The 15,345-nt window shown below is 34.0% G+C and overlaps 2 protein-coding genes and 1 long non-coding RNA gene across 3 annotated transcripts; 1 reads left to right on the forward strand and 2 right to left on the reverse strand.

Moving 5' to 3' along the window:
* Positions 1–570: 570 nt before the first annotated feature.
* On the reverse strand, positions 571–2,001 carry LOC129752131 (transcription factor grauzone-like). The gene is made up of 3 exons (XM_055747924.1): positions 1,994–2,001; positions 1,919–1,922; positions 571–1,779 (listed from the first exon to the last, which is right to left on the reverse strand). Exons 1-3 carry the CDS (start codon positions 1,999–2,001, stop codon positions 577–579), a joined length of 1,215 nt encoding a protein of 404 aa, XP_055603899.1. The 3' UTR covers positions 571–576.
* A 661-nt stretch (positions 2,002–2,662) lies between these two features.
* LOC129757398 (uncharacterized) lies at positions 2,663–3,191 on the reverse strand. Its single transcript, XR_008739692.1, has 2 exons — positions 2,899–3,191; positions 2,663–2,838 (listed from the first exon to the last, which is right to left on the reverse strand). It is a non-coding gene; the product is annotated as an uncharacterized LOC129757398 (long non-coding RNA).
* An 8,734-nt stretch (positions 3,192–11,925) lies between these two features.
* Positions 11,926–13,626, forward strand: LOC129757395 (dnaJ homolog subfamily C member 25 homolog). Its single transcript, XM_055754609.1, has 2 exons — positions 11,926–12,531; positions 12,784–13,626. The coding sequence occupies exons 1-2, from the start codon at positions 12,154–12,156 to the stop codon at positions 13,435–13,437; spliced, it is 1,032 nt and encodes a 343-aa protein (XP_055610584.1). The 5' UTR covers positions 11,926–12,153; the 3' UTR covers positions 13,438–13,626.
* Positions 13,627–15,345: the final 1,719 nt, after the last annotated feature.

Consider the following 15,345-nt stretch of genomic DNA (forward strand, 5'->3'; position numbering starts at 1 on the left):
GCAAAAATTCACGTAACGAGCGCCTACGTGAAAATCCAGGTGAATTTAACGTTTCCTTTTCGGATGAGTGCACGCTACTAGTTTGTTGATGGGAAACGGGTTATATTTAAATGTTTGCAAATTCGCTCAAATATCGTATCCGAATAATAATGAAAATATCGAAAGTAACACCGGGGGTGACTCAGTTAAATGCTGTTTAGATACCGTTCGTAGGGGGAGTCGAAAAAAAATTCCGCCCTCTGGGTCGAACCGGAATTCTTGAATTCCCGACGCCAGCGACTCGATTATCTTCTCGTTCCCAGTCTGGGGAACTGCGTTTTTCTGCAGGAGAACTGCAATCTACTGCTGATGGTTGGCCAGGATTTCGATGAGCCGTAGGATAGCGTTTTTTTGATATCCATTTTGTCATCTTCTGATGGGGATCCTTTGAGTCTTTAAAGCCTAAATCGGCTAAGACAGTGTTTGTTTTTTTTAAATAAGACCGGGCATTCGAAGTAATAAAATATACTTGACAAGCCTACTGTTTTCGAATAAGTCTATTCAACAATTTCGATCATCACCACTCGCCGACCTCTCCTAGCTCCCCATCTGTTTCTTCGTCCTTTCCTGGGCCCACTCTACCGGATGTGCTTTTTTCCTATGCGAGTACATATTGGCTTTGGAGTTGAAAGTGCTCGCACAGAAGCTACAATTGTATAGCACCTCCCCGGTATGGGAAGCCCGATGCTCCTTCAACGCCACCGGACATTTGAACCGCTTCTCGCAGAACTCACACTGGTACTTTTCCTCCCGATGAATTTTCCGCTTGTGGGAATCCAGCGCCAACTTGTTGGGAGCACTGCGGCCACAAACGTTGCAAATATGCTGTTCGGTGGATTCCGAATGTTTGGCGATCATGTGATGTTTCAGGGTGACTTTGGTTGCTAAAATATCTCCACAGATTTCGCACTCCACACTGGTGTCCTCGGCTATTCCTAAGTGCATCCGAACGTGTCGATCGAAGCTGGGCTTGAATTTGAACTCTTTGCCACAGGTGTCGCAAATCATTCTTCCTTCCTCACTGTGCATTTTGGCCATGTGCACAAGTAGGGATCCCTTACCGGTAAGGAATTTATCACAGATAGAACACTGATGCATTTTATGACGACTCAAATGCGAACTAAGTTGACCCTTCTGAACAAAAGTCTTGGGACATTGATCACACTTGAAGGGCCGATTGACAGCCACCTCGTGGACTTCTTTTTTGTGTAGCCTTAAATAGGACATGGAACTGAAACTTTTGCTGCACACATCGCACCCGAAGTGGTTCGGATTCAGGTGGACTTCGATGTGTTCCAACAGTCGACATCGCCTGAACAACTTTCGATTGCAGCACCTCTGATAGCCTCGCTGATCGTGAACATCCCTGTAGTGTTGTTTCAAATCTCGAAACGTGCCAGATTGTTGCTGACAAAGTTCACAAACGAATTTAAAATACTCTGAGATTTTTCTATCCTCCTCTAGGATTTCCGACTTTGATTTCCTTCGATTTTCCCGAGCTCTATCTAACGGTTTTTTCTTCCGCTTAGCTTTACCTTTCTCTTTCAACGGTTTTTTGCGGGAGTATTTCCGTTTGGCCGTTGAAGGTGGTGAGTCGTTTTCGGTTTTCATCTTTTTTGCTAGCATCTCATCGTCGCTTGAATTGGGAAAATCGTCCTCCACCACATGGTTGTTGATTTCTTCATCGGCCGCGGGTTCCACTTTAACCAGAAGCGTTGGAATAAGATCGAGATCCTCTACCTGTGAAGTGAGGAAGGAAAATATATATTTTCATTTCAAGGAAATGAATGGCGAATGATTAAAAAAGTTTTGATGAAAGTCTTTAAAAAAAATGAACTTTTATAACAGACAACTAAAATTCTATAAGATATGGCAATACATCGCTGAAAGTTGTATAAATAGATACGTAACCTAAGTTTAAAAGTCTTGGTAAAACCGGAATTGAGAAACTCACAATTTCATACTTCAGAATTTTTAATTATCAAATTTATTAGGGTGTAAAAAACATTCCAAAACCTCAAAACTTTTCAAAAATTCAAAATTTAGAAATTTGAGAATCAATTCAAGACGAAAATAAAGATAATACAATAATAACCCGAATACGAAAATATTGTAACACAACAGTTCCTGTAGCAGTTATATAACGATTAGAAACAGCGTAAAAAAACGTTTAGCCGATGCTATCTGAAACCATAAAAAACATTGCACTTATCTTGAATTCCAAAACGACGGTCTGTAGAATATGGCGTTAAGTTATGTTACTGTTTAAAACTATTAAAACCTCTATATGGAGACACTGTTCTAGGAACAGTTAAGGTATAGTTTATGAAACGCTAATGAATAACGTTTTCAGGGCATTAAACTGTTTCTAGAATGAACATGTGTAGGCATATTTTAAACGATTTATGAATCCGTCAATAAAACTGTTACGGAAATCGGAATGATTATTGTACGAAAAGTTTGTACTGAGATTACTGTTCTTTTGATGGTGCTTCATATAACGTAACCATTGAAAAAACTATTAGATTATATCGTTTAACCGTTCGTTAAAGTGCACGCACACAAATGCAAATTTTGTTCAATGCATATGGGATTTTTTTCGGATTAAAATGGCTTACAGATGTTCTAAATTTCATCATTTTATTGAATCTTTACGAATTGATATTATACCAACAGACCTGCCCAACTGTACATTTCTGTGCTGCCTCCTCCTTATTTCAATCAGTACCCTCTTGGAAGGTTCCGGTGTCCAGGAATCCATAGCACGGAGTTAAATTTTGGGGGTTCCGGTAGTATAACCTAAAACGAAAGAAACGGGATCATCAGATTTGTTTGAAAAATGTTTTTAATTATACATACCTGGTTGAACAATGCCATCGGGTTTTTGCATTCTTTGAATGCCAGGACGTGCTGATTAATCAGCAATTGCTTCTCCTCCAGCAAGATTCGAGGGCGAAAAAAAATTCTTCGCGGCCGGCGGTAGCAAAACGATCGAACAACCCGAATAGCAAAATACTGTTACCAAACAGTCACTATAATAGTCATACAATGATTCGGAACAGCGTAAAAAAACTTTTAGAAAACGATAATTGACATCGTAAAAAACATTCCACTAATTGTGAAATCCAAAACGACGGTCTGTTGAATATGGCGTTAAGTTATGTTACTGTTAAAAACTGTTAAAACACTTATATCGAAGAACTGATCAGCAAACAGTAGAGACAACGTTCAAATACGCTCATGAAAAACGTATTTTTTGCATCGAACTGTTTTTGTTACAGTTTTTCTAAAAATTTCCTTGTAACTGAACATTTACAGTAATAGTCGCAGAACGATTCGATATGACGTTCTTCCAACGTTATGCTTACTGTATTCTGAACCGTAGGGGAATGTAGCACGCACACACACACAAGCTTTTTTTTCTTTATGTGAAAAACAAACTCATTTTTAAATTTTATTTATGTTCATTTTATTCACCTGTACCATTTGTATATCTTTACGAGTTCCTTCACTAGGTCTAATTTAAAAAAAAACACGGGCGTTACGTTGGCGTAGCTGCTGGTCACTGCTGGATCCGAAAGTCGTACGGGACATTGCTCCTGCCAATGTGACGACATTGCTCCTCCAGCACCCGTCGCTGAAATAAAAAAAAAACATCTTCATATATTTGCATCGATTTATAGATACTGTTGATAAAACTTACCTGTTGCGAACATCACTGGTCTGGGTCTCATTTTTCCAGTTTAAACGTCCGTCTGTCCGTCGGTTAGACCCTAACCGGAGAGATATTTTGTTGCAGCTAAAGGAAGGAGCTGAACTTTTTCAACGAGTAAAACAAAGATTTGTTGTTATTTTTTGTGTTCTTCTTCCAGCTGTCGGCAGTGGTGCCGACCAGACCGACTTTTTAAAATTGTACCAATACGAAATTAAAATGTGAGAACAAAGATTTAAAACTTTGACGTTTCTGTGTCGCCTGTTAGCATGTATGCTAGCCGACACACCAAATTTGTAATTGTTTGTTGTTATTTTAACATGCAATGAACTGAAATCACAATTAAGTCCACGGATTCGTGAAGAAACTTTCATAATTATCTTTCATAACCTTACTTGAAGCGTTAACAATTGTTTAAAGCGTCTTGTAAATCAAATAGATGAACCTCGTTTAGTATGATGATAGTAAAAAAATTAAAACTTTTCATAAATGTGCACTGATTTTGTACAAAACCATCTGGCATCTCTGATCGGGCGTTTCGTTCATTTTGACGTGAATGACAGAAGGGGTGAACGGTATGTGTAACGGTTCGAGTTCGTTTTTATATAATTTAAGAAAAGTTGGAGGAAATCGTTGTATCATTCTAACACCATTCCAGATATCATCACATTTTCACATAATCGTACATATTTCGTTTTTATCGTTGGCGAAGTAAAGTTTAGTAGAACAGCTACGTTTACAGATATAATCACTTTTAATGAAGCCGTTGATGTATTGTATAAACTGTTTGAGATATGGTTTTTTAGTATGCGGGAACACCGTTTGGGTCAGGGATGCCAGGTTGACAATTTTATCAATATTTGTACAGATATTGAAATGCTGAATTTTCATGTATATATTTGAGGTGATCAGGATGTTTATGTGTAATAATTAGGAATGTTATAAAAATTAAAGTGAGCTTATAAATCAATTTAGAAGCTCCGTTCAATACCAATCGATCCAATTTGTCATATACACATTGCAAATGAAAATTCGATGTTTTCATGTCGCTTGATTGCACAAAAAACAATCATAGCTCATATGCAAACAACTTAAAAAACGATTGATGATGAAAACAGTTAGAAAAATAACACACCCCATTGAGAGTCCGAAGCCATTTCCCCAACTGGAAAGACTTAATTGAGAATAAATTGTCTAATGGCAAAAAGTTCAGCGTTTGGAATGCTTCGGATTAAAATGTGATATAATGGATTTTATCTTTTGTTTATATTCATAATTTTCAACACGCATTTATGCATACAAAAATGAACTACAATTGAAAAGTAACGCTTATAGATATCTTGCATAATGAACTTTAAGAGTTTTAAAATGCATCACGTAAAACTATAACTAAACCTCGTTTAGGATCATGTTGCTTCCAAGTTCAATTATTGTCGTAGAAACTCTCTTAAGTTGTATAAGAATAGAATAAATGTGAAAGATATTTTTATTTATATATACTGATTTTTTTGCAAACCATCTGGCATCTCTGCCGGGCGTTTCGTTCATTTTTGACGCAGGTTTGACAGAAGGAATGAATGGTATGGGTAACGGTTTGAGATCATTTTTACGATTAAAGTAAATTTGAAAGATATCGTTAATACTATTCCAGATACCATCACGCTTTCATATGAACGTCCATGCAGCGTTCTTATAGTTATCGAAGTACCCGAATAAAAAAAAACTGTTACCAAACAGTTACTATAATAGTTATAAAACTATTTGGAACAGCGTAAATAAACTTTTAGAAAACGGTATCTGACATCGTAAAAAACATTCCACTAACTGTGAATTCCAAAACGACGGTCTGTTGAATATGGCGTTAAGTTATGTTACTGTTTAAAACTGTTAAAACAATTGTATGGGGCGACTTTTGTACAAACAGTTAAGATAAAATCCAAAAATCGCTTACGGAAACGTATTTAGAGCATCAAACTGTTATTGTTGAAGTAATTCTTGAAGTAAGTTTATAACGCGACATTTACTGTTGAAGTCTTGAAACGATTTGTCATAACGTTCAACAACGCTAGTGAACGCTATGCGTACGTTATTTGGAATCGTGTGTGAATAGCTGGGAATTTTCGGATTGAGAGAATAAATCGTTTATGGATATTTAAATTTTATTTACAACATCCTCATTTTTGTCGTACCTTTTAAAAATCGAAATATAAGCTTCGTTCCTTGTTTGAACTGCCATCCAGTTCTGACAACTCTCCTGGCCTTGGCTACGTCGGAAGCTGTGATAGCAGATGGCATCCACAACCTGAAGGAAGCAAAAATTGAAAAAAAAAGTTCTCAATATTCTCGATATATGATTTTTGTGTTATTTTTTTTTGTAAGCTGGTTTTGTTGGAATTTTGCTTAACTAGAAACTAAACCTACCTGTTACAAACAGCAATCCGATGCTCCCACGGTACCCTTTGTGTTGAAACTTCCACGAACATTGCCACTGCCTTAGCCGGATGTTTATAACCGCTTTTATTAGCCTCCTGGCTCCGCAATTGAGGGTGGCAGCTGTTGAAACTGGCGTCCTCCGGGGTCCTCAGATCCGGTTTTTGCAGCAAAATACCCAGCAAGTAAAAAAAAGCCGATTTGAAACGCGACAAAAGTTGAACAAGATTGTTGTTTTTCTTTCCGGACAGTCAAACAGCCAGTGGTGCCAAATTTGAAGATTTTTCAAAATATGGATATTTATTATTTTTCTGTGTTAAATATAAATTTGCATGCAAATGCACAAATAAAAAATATAATTCTCTTTATGGTCATAATCAGGTTGAATTTTGTTTTTCATTGATAAAAAATAACTGGTATCTGGTATCAAGAGGGGTTGGTTTATTATCTTGAACTGCATTCTGTCAATATCCAGCCGGAATGGATATAATGAAGTGCATGATGGTCTAGACCATGGTTAGCTAACCAACGTCTCATGATCGCTTACTATTCTACGCTGCCTATTCTAAACTTTAAAATTTTCCTTCTCCAAACTATCTCTAATTTTCATTTCCAGCGTCAGCTCCCCGAGCTATTTAAACGCAAAAAAAACAAGCTTACAGAGATCAGAGAAGCTGTAAAGCTGTTTTTGGATAGCATTTCAACAAGTTGTAAATGATTATGGTTTCTTGGGTGTCTCTGCATAACTTACTGTTGAAACTAGTTAATTCCAAAATTACCGTTATATAACTCCAATAAAGATGTATCATAGTATCATTTATTATGTTGCTTTCAAGTTCAATTATTGTTGTTGAAACACCTTTGAATCGTATCAGAGAAGCAATAAAAAGATATTTTCATTGATGTGTACTGATTTTTGTGCAAACCATCTGGCATCTCTGACCGGCTTTTCGTTGATTTTGGACGTATGTTTGACAGAAGGAATGAACGGTATGAGTAATGGTTCGAGATCATTTCTACGGTTTACTTTCATATATGAACGTTAATGTTTCGTTCTTATAGTTGTCGAAGTAAAGTTCAACAGAACAGCTGCGTTTACAGAGACAATCACTTTTTCAGAAGCCGTTGATGTATGGTATAGACTATTTGAAATATAGTTTTTTAGTATGCGGGTAACGTTTAAAAGAACAGCTGCGTTTACAGAGACAATCACTTTTTCTAAAACCGTAGATGTATCGTTTAAACTGTTTAAGCTATAGTTTTTTAGTATGCGGGAATTTTTTAAAGTAATAAAAATCCTAAATTTGTAGAATTTAAAGGTTTGATTGAAAAAAAAACAAAAAAAATTAACGTTAACCAGTTAAAATTTAAACCATTTGAATTTTCCAGGAAATTATACAAAAATTATTAAAAAATACAAAACAAAAAACAAATGAATGCAAAAACAAAAAAGCAAAAAACCACAACAAATACAAGAAAGACAAAAAAAAACAAAAAAATACAAAAAGACAAAATGACAAAAACAAACAAAAAGACCAAAAAAGAGAAAAAAGGCAATAAAAACAAAAACAAAAACAGGCAGAAAGGACAAAAAAGACAAAAACAAACAAAACATACAAAAAAGACAAAAACTTCAAAAAAGAGAGAAAAAAAACATACATGAAAGAAAAAAAGGAAAAAAAAAGAAAAAGAGCAAAAAAGAGAAGAAGTCAAAAAAGAAAAAATGACAGAAAAGACAAAAAAAAACAAAAGAGACTTAATAGACAAATAAGATTCACAAGACAAAAAATGAAAAAAAAAACAAACAAAGACAATAAAAACAAAGAAGACAAGAAAACCAAAATTGATCAAAAAGGACAAACTTTTCAAAAATTCAAAATTTACAATTTGAGAATCAATTCAAGACGAAAGTAAAGAAAATTCAATAATAATTTTTGAAAGTAATAAAAATCCTAAAGTTGTAGAAGTTAAAGGTTTGATTGAAAAAAAAAACTAAAAAAATTAACTTTACCCAGTTAAAATTGAAGACATTTTATTTTTACAGGAAATTATACAAAAATGATTAAAGAAAAACAAAAAAAAAACAATAGAATGCAAAAACAAAAATTATAAAAACAACAACAAATACAAAAAAGACAAAAAAAAACAAAAAATACAAAAAGACAAATGACAAAAAAGACAAAACAAACAAAAAGACCAAAAAAAGAAATAAAGGCAAAAAAGACAAAAACAAAGACAAAAAAACAGGCAAAAAAGACAAAAAAGATTTTTTATTTTTAAAAACAAAAAAGACAAAAACGACAAAAAAGACCTAAAAAAAAGAAAAAAATATACTCAAAAAAGGAAAAAAAAACAAAAAGGAAAAACAGCAAAAAAAAGAAAAAAAAGAAAAAGTAAAAAAAGACAAAATGACAGAAAAGACAAAAAAAAACAAAAGAGACTAAAAAGACAAATAAGAATTAAAAGACAAACATGAAAAAAAACCAAACAGAGACAAAAAAAACAAAAAAGACAAAAAAAAACTAAAATGAAAAAAAAAACAACAAAAAAGATAAAAAAGATAAAAAAGGACAAAATAGACAAAAATAACGAAAAAGACAAAACCAAAAAAAAAAAGACAAAAAGAACAAAAAAGGGAAGAAGACAGTAAATACAAAAGAAACAAAAAAAGAAAAAGACAAAAAAAAACAAAAAAGGACAAAGAAGAAAAAAAGACGAAACAGACAAAAAAAATACAAAAAAGAAAAAAAAATAAAAAAGACAAAAAAGGCGAAAAAGACAGAAACAACAAAAAAGAAAAAAATACAAAAAGAGAAAAAGACATAAAAGGACAAAAAAGACAAAACAGGCAAAATAAAAAAGAGAAAAAAGGCAAGGAAATCAAAAAGGACAAACAAAAATAAAAAAGACAAAAAAAGAAAAAAAAAAAACACAAAAAAGACGAAAAAGGCTAGCAAAAAAAAACGAAAACAAAAAAAAGCCAAAACAAAATAGACAAAAACGAAAAAAGGCAAAATAGACAAAATAAAAAAAGATAGAACGACAAAAAAGGCAAAAAAGACAAAAATGACAAAAACAACAAAAAAGACAAAAGAGACGAAAAATCAAAACAGGAGAATAACAAAAAAGACAAAAAGAAAAAAAAAAAAAAAAAAGACAAAACAGACGATGAATCAAAACAGGCAAAAAAGATTAAAAAAAAAAAAACAAAAAAAGACCAAAAAGACTAAAAAACAAAAAAGAAAAAAAAGACAAATCAAACAAAACAGACAAAAAAGCCAAAATACAAAAAAAACAATTAAGACAAAAATAACAAAAAAAAAAACAAAAAAGTGAAAAGACACAAAAAAGAAAAGAGACAAAAAAGATAAAAAAAAACAAAAAGGACAAAACATGACAAAAAAAGATCAAAAAGACAAAAAAAACATATAGACAAAAAAAGATTAAAAGGCAAAAAAGACCAAAAAACATGAATGACAAAAAACGACAAAAAAAAAACGAAAAAACGGACAAAAAAGAATAAAAAAGTCAAAAACGACACACACAAAAGGCAAATAAGATAAAATGACAAAAAAAAACAGAAAATACAATAAAAAGACATAATAACAAAAAAAAAACAAAAAAAGAAAATAATGACAAAAAAAAGACAAAAATGACAAAAAAGGACAAAAATGACAAAAACAGATCGAATAGACAAAACAGACAAATAAAGCACAAAAAAGGCAAATAAAGAAAAAAAAAAGGGAAAAATATAACAGCATGTTGAAAAAAAACTTAAAAATAGACACGCACAGAAACAAAACCAAATTTATAAAAAAAAAACTCTAACACTTAAAACATAAAAAATGTAAAAGGAAAACAGAAAAAATTGACTTGAATGACAAAAAATTACAGAATTTAGTGATAAAAAAAACAAGAGAAAACGCAAATTACAAAAAGTACGAGAGACAAAAGAGTAAAAAAAAAGACTCGTATGACAAATAAGATTTAATTTCTCAAAAATATCTGGAGAAAATCTCTAATTCCGGAGTCTGTTTCTTCTAAATTGGATATTTGGGCGTATGGTCAAAATCGAAAAGGACCAGTCTAAAAAAACTAGAACAAATTTTAATCATCCTTGAATTCCCTGAAAATAAGCTACCCTCGAAAAAAAGGATAAATTCGAGTTCGGCAGCCGAACTTAGTATTGAGTATGCCTATTAGAACTTAGTTTTGCTATTGCCCAGACAAACTCAAAGTTGAGGGAAGCCACTGAAGTGGTGTTTTGAACCAAAACTACCTAATTTTGAGTTTAAAAAAAAGAGCGTGCTCGACTCAATCGAACGCGGTTCCCCGACTTCCGGTTCTAGACAAAGCCGGCAGTTTTGCCGGATGAATTCCATTGACCGTTTTTAACCAAACCAAATCGCAATTTAGGTCTAAATCGTCTCAAAATTCAAGCGCCAAGAGATAAAAATTGCGATAAAAAGTTTTGTTTATATTTGAACACGCTTAAAAATATTTAAACTGTTCACAAACAAAAACAAGAAAGTACGCAGCCAGTTCATGTTCTCCTTTGGCGCCATACTTTTTTCACTGGGGTAGACATGATTTTTGGATGGAACACAACTTCACAAGCACCTTCACATCGCTTCACATCACACGCTAGAAATTATTAAACCATTTAGGTTTCAAAAATAACCATTTTTGACCTTTTCCCGGGAAATGTCATTTTATGAGTTCTGCATGAGAAGTCATAAAATGACTTCTAGGGGAGAAGTTCGAATATGGTTATTTTTCAACCGAATGGGATTCTGGAGGTGAAGTTGAAAAATGGTTATTTTACAACCGAAATTGAAATGAGCTACTTTTTTAGATCCATGAGGATTTCTCATCAAATTTTTAATAAAAATCAGAGTTTTTCAATTAAATATTCTTATTTATTACATGATTCACAAATAAAAATAAGTATAATGGCATTTTTGCAAAGCCTTATACTTCTCCGGTCACGATAGTCATTCTTCCGATGATTAACTGCACCACCTCCTCCTCTTCCTGCCCGATTCGGGTCATTTCGTCATCGATCCCTCAAGAATCCTTCGTCACCTGCGTTACGATTCCCCCGGAATGCTGATGGCCCTGTGACAACAATTGACCTCTCTTCTGATTCAGCTGCAAGCTGCCGTTGTATCATCCGGAAATCTGTAGCTGCTCCTGCTGTTGATTTGGAAATTGATTGTGTTGTTGATGAGGGCCTCGCCCAGACATTTCGAGCTACCGACAGCAAAGAAGCTCCTGCACGGCCGGTGTTTTATGGACAGTTCGATCGGATTCTGCTTTCCGGAGGGTAAGGAAAATGACCCGGAAGACCCGCAATTTCAGCATCCTATTGGGGATCAAATAATTCGCATTAATTTCGAGTATCTCGCATATTATTCATTAAGGACTTACCTTCAGCAAGAAACATTTGCCGTATAATTTTCACTTCTAGCAATACAAAATGGATTAATTCCTAAATTCGTTTATTTTTTTCTTCCGAAAAACGCACCCGGCTGCAAAAGCAATAATTTCCAAAATGGCGATAAAGAAATACCATTTTTTCAACCATTTTGTGGTTAATGCTTGAGAACTATCAAAATGGTTAAATTTCTTCCCAGAAAAATTCTTAAAAAATAACCATATTGAAAGTTTGTCATCAAAAACAATAAAATGGTTATTCTATAAACATTAATGGTTAGATAAAAATGAGCGTGCAGCAGCCGGACGAAAAAGCCAACCGGGCAACGCAATCAGCTGTCAAAAGAAGGAGAGCTAGCAGCAGCAAGAAATTCCAAAAGTCCCATCCTCAACCTAACGGGACTTGCGTCGCGGTGTCTTCTGTTGATGCGAGATTCGTCAGCATCCCATATACAGTCGAAATAATAGTGAAAGTATTTCGTTTAGATTGCTTTTATCAATTATGTCTCTGTGAAGATTTGAATCAGTGACCGGAAATGAATCCGCGACTAGCTGGCACATTTGTGGCGGTGGCCGTTTTGTGCCTCTGCCAAATGATTGGAACCGTCAGCGCTTATCGGCTCATCGAGGGTCTGTACTGTGGCAAGGAAAATTGCTACGAGGTGCTGGACGTAACGCGGGAATCTACGAAACAGGAAATCTCCCGAGCCTACCGACAGCTAGCTAAGAAGTATCATCCGGATTTGCACCAAGGAGAAAGGGCCAAACAGGAAGCCGAGGAAGATTTCAAACGGATTGCCCGGGCTTATGAGATCCTGCGGGATGAAGAATCTCGAAATGATTACAATTATATGTTGGACAATCCGGATGCGTACTATTCGCACTACTATCGGTATTATAGGAGGAGGACCAAGGTGAGTTTGGCCAAAATGCATTACTCTTATCAGACAAAGATAAGGCTAAGAGTGGCGAAGCGAGACTATGAATTCTCAATAATTCGGCATGCAACAAGAATCGTTTTTTTTATAATTAAGCTTGAGAGTCGAATTAAGATAAGGAGTTTGCATCTGAATTTAGAATTTTTATTTGGGCGATTTAAATGTAAAATTTAGCATTGAAACTTCAATTGGTCAATTGGAATATTAATATGAAAATTAATTTTCTAGGTCGACGTACGCATCGTAGTCCTTTCGTGTATCTCAATCATCTCACTGGTTCAGTACTTTTCCCGGAAACAACGCTACGAGGAGGCTATCAAGTATTTCATGACCGTACCAAAATACCGAAACAAAGCAATGGAAATCCTTAAACAATCTCAACCCAATGGAACTTCCTCCGGTGGCAGTAACAAAGGCCGTTCCAAACTATCGAAAGCCGAACAGAAAGAAGAATCCGAGCGAAACATTCGTCGAGTCATCGAGGAAAACTTGGACATTCAGGGTGCTTACGCAAAGCCTCAAATAACCGACATTCTGTGGGTGCAAATCATCATTTTTCCCTACACACTCTTCAAATGGATCAAATGGAACCTTGCTTGGGTTTACAAGTTCTACATCCTCAAGCAACCCTACGGCGAAGAGGAAAAACTATACCTCATCAGGAAAAACATGAAATTGGGAGTGCACCAATTCCGAGCCGTCGAACCGGACAAAATTGACGAATACCTTAGGCGCGAGCTATGGCAAAAGCCCAACTACGACCAGTGGAAGCACGAACAGGAGGAGGAAATGAAACGGCAGATGGCCGATAACCCAAGGTACAAAGCTTACCGAAGGTATATGAAAAACCACGGGCCCGGGCGGTTAACTTTCGAGGATTAATTCGAGTGAAGGGTACCGAACAAAATCAGTGTTGTGACAATCGGAATGGACGAGTTATCGAAGCACCACCACCAATCAGAAGGGAGCGCTAGACTAATCACTGAAGGTAAATTTTTTTTGTGTAAATGTGTGCTTTTCTCTCTTTTTAGTTTTTCGTTGTATCACTAAATTAAATAACTTATACCAAAAGTTGTGGGGTTTCACTGTTGCAAGGAAAGAAATTACTCTTGGAGTTTCGGTTGTTATATTATTTTTCTGATTAAATTTCTCAGCATACGAAATACTTGCCGTAGATTCATAATACTGAAAATGAAAAAAAAAATAGAAATGCCTGTGAAAGCGATTTATTCTTTTTTTTACACATAAGCGCCACATTCATTTCACAACAGTTAACCAAACTGCAGTGAATTTGTGCACCCATGGTAGAATACCTAAACAATAAATTTACGCTAAATTAATCTTTTTATACAACATTTACGAATGTTACCTCTTGTTTAACTTTTGCAAGCCCCTCGTCAAAGGGAATATTCTGACATTTGAAAGAAATTGAACAAAAAAACAAAAACTGGCATTTACCAACACAAAGAAATCGTTGATTTGCACTAATACTTGCACACGCTGCAACATCGGTTGCTCACGGTTATTTAAAAACAGTCTATTTAGTTGGTTTTGAAAAGTTGAACTTAAAATTAAAATTATACGTCCTAAATTCAACTCATTGTGTAAAAGTTTTAATGATAAAATGAAACCTATATTTCACCAAAGATAAAATACATGTTTATCAATCGTTTGCAGCAAATATTTTGTTTATAATGGTTCATACGACCTAATCAAAACAAACTCTAGAAATCTTTGCTGATAGTAAACATGGAATATTATTTTATTTTGGTTCCAACTTCTGAAAGAAAGAGTTGAAATCCATATACTAAATTTGGGCGGTGAAATTCGACAAGCCAAGCCAAGATCGTTTTCCTGTATGAAAATAGTTGTACTTTCGAATCAAAATCGCGTAATTTCGTGAAAAAAAAGTTATTCAAAATCGAACATTTAAAATAATACTCGATATCAAATTTGAGATTATTATTCTTGTCTTTGAAAGAGATCCATCAGTGGCAAAGTTCAATTAAGAATATCTGAATCTGGGTCCTTAAGTGGCTCCAGAGAGCTCTCAGAAACCTCGTAAAACAAATTACAAATAGCGTTGATAAGATATGCCAAAAAATTAGATACCAAATGTCCTATCAAAACTGCCAATTGACAAAAAGTGTTAATGCATATATGTATACAGAATTTCGGGAAATATCAAACATCGCGCTTTTCAAAAATTTTAAAACATTCAAAAACGTTGAAAAATTCATAAATTTCACTAAAGCTCCCAATTAAAAATAACACTATAAAACACGATTAGTTGAAAAAAATACAAAAGTAATAAAAAATGAATATTTAAATTGTATAAATTTTGTCATTTGTGTCAAAACGTTGTTTATTTTCCTTTTTTTATCAGTATATTTGTGTTTTGGTTGTTTGAGTCGTTTCTGTTATTTAAGTCATTGTTGTTGTTTTTCGTCATTTTTAAAATTTTGAATATTTTTATCGTTTTTGTAAATTTTTTGGTTCATCTTATTTTTGCTTTTTTTTATAATTTACGCATTATGCTTATGTTGAATCGTTTTTTTTGGTTCATTTTATTGTTTTTTATTTCCATAATTATTTTAATTTTTGTCACTAATGTGATTTTTGTAATCCTCATTATTTTTGTCTTTTCTGTCATTTTCGTCATGGACGTCATGTTTTCCATTTTCGCTATTTTTGTTATTTTTGAATTTATGTAATTTTTTTCGTTTTTGTCAGTTTGATCTTTTTTATATTATTTTTGTCATTTTCGTTTTTTGCGATTTTTTTCAATGT

This window comes from Uranotaenia lowii, chromosome 3, assembly GCF_029784155.1.
Source record: "Uranotaenia lowii strain MFRU-FL chromosome 3, ASM2978415v1, whole genome shotgun sequence".
Lineage (NCBI taxonomy): Eukaryota > Metazoa > Arthropoda > Insecta > Diptera > Culicidae > Uranotaenia > Uranotaenia lowii.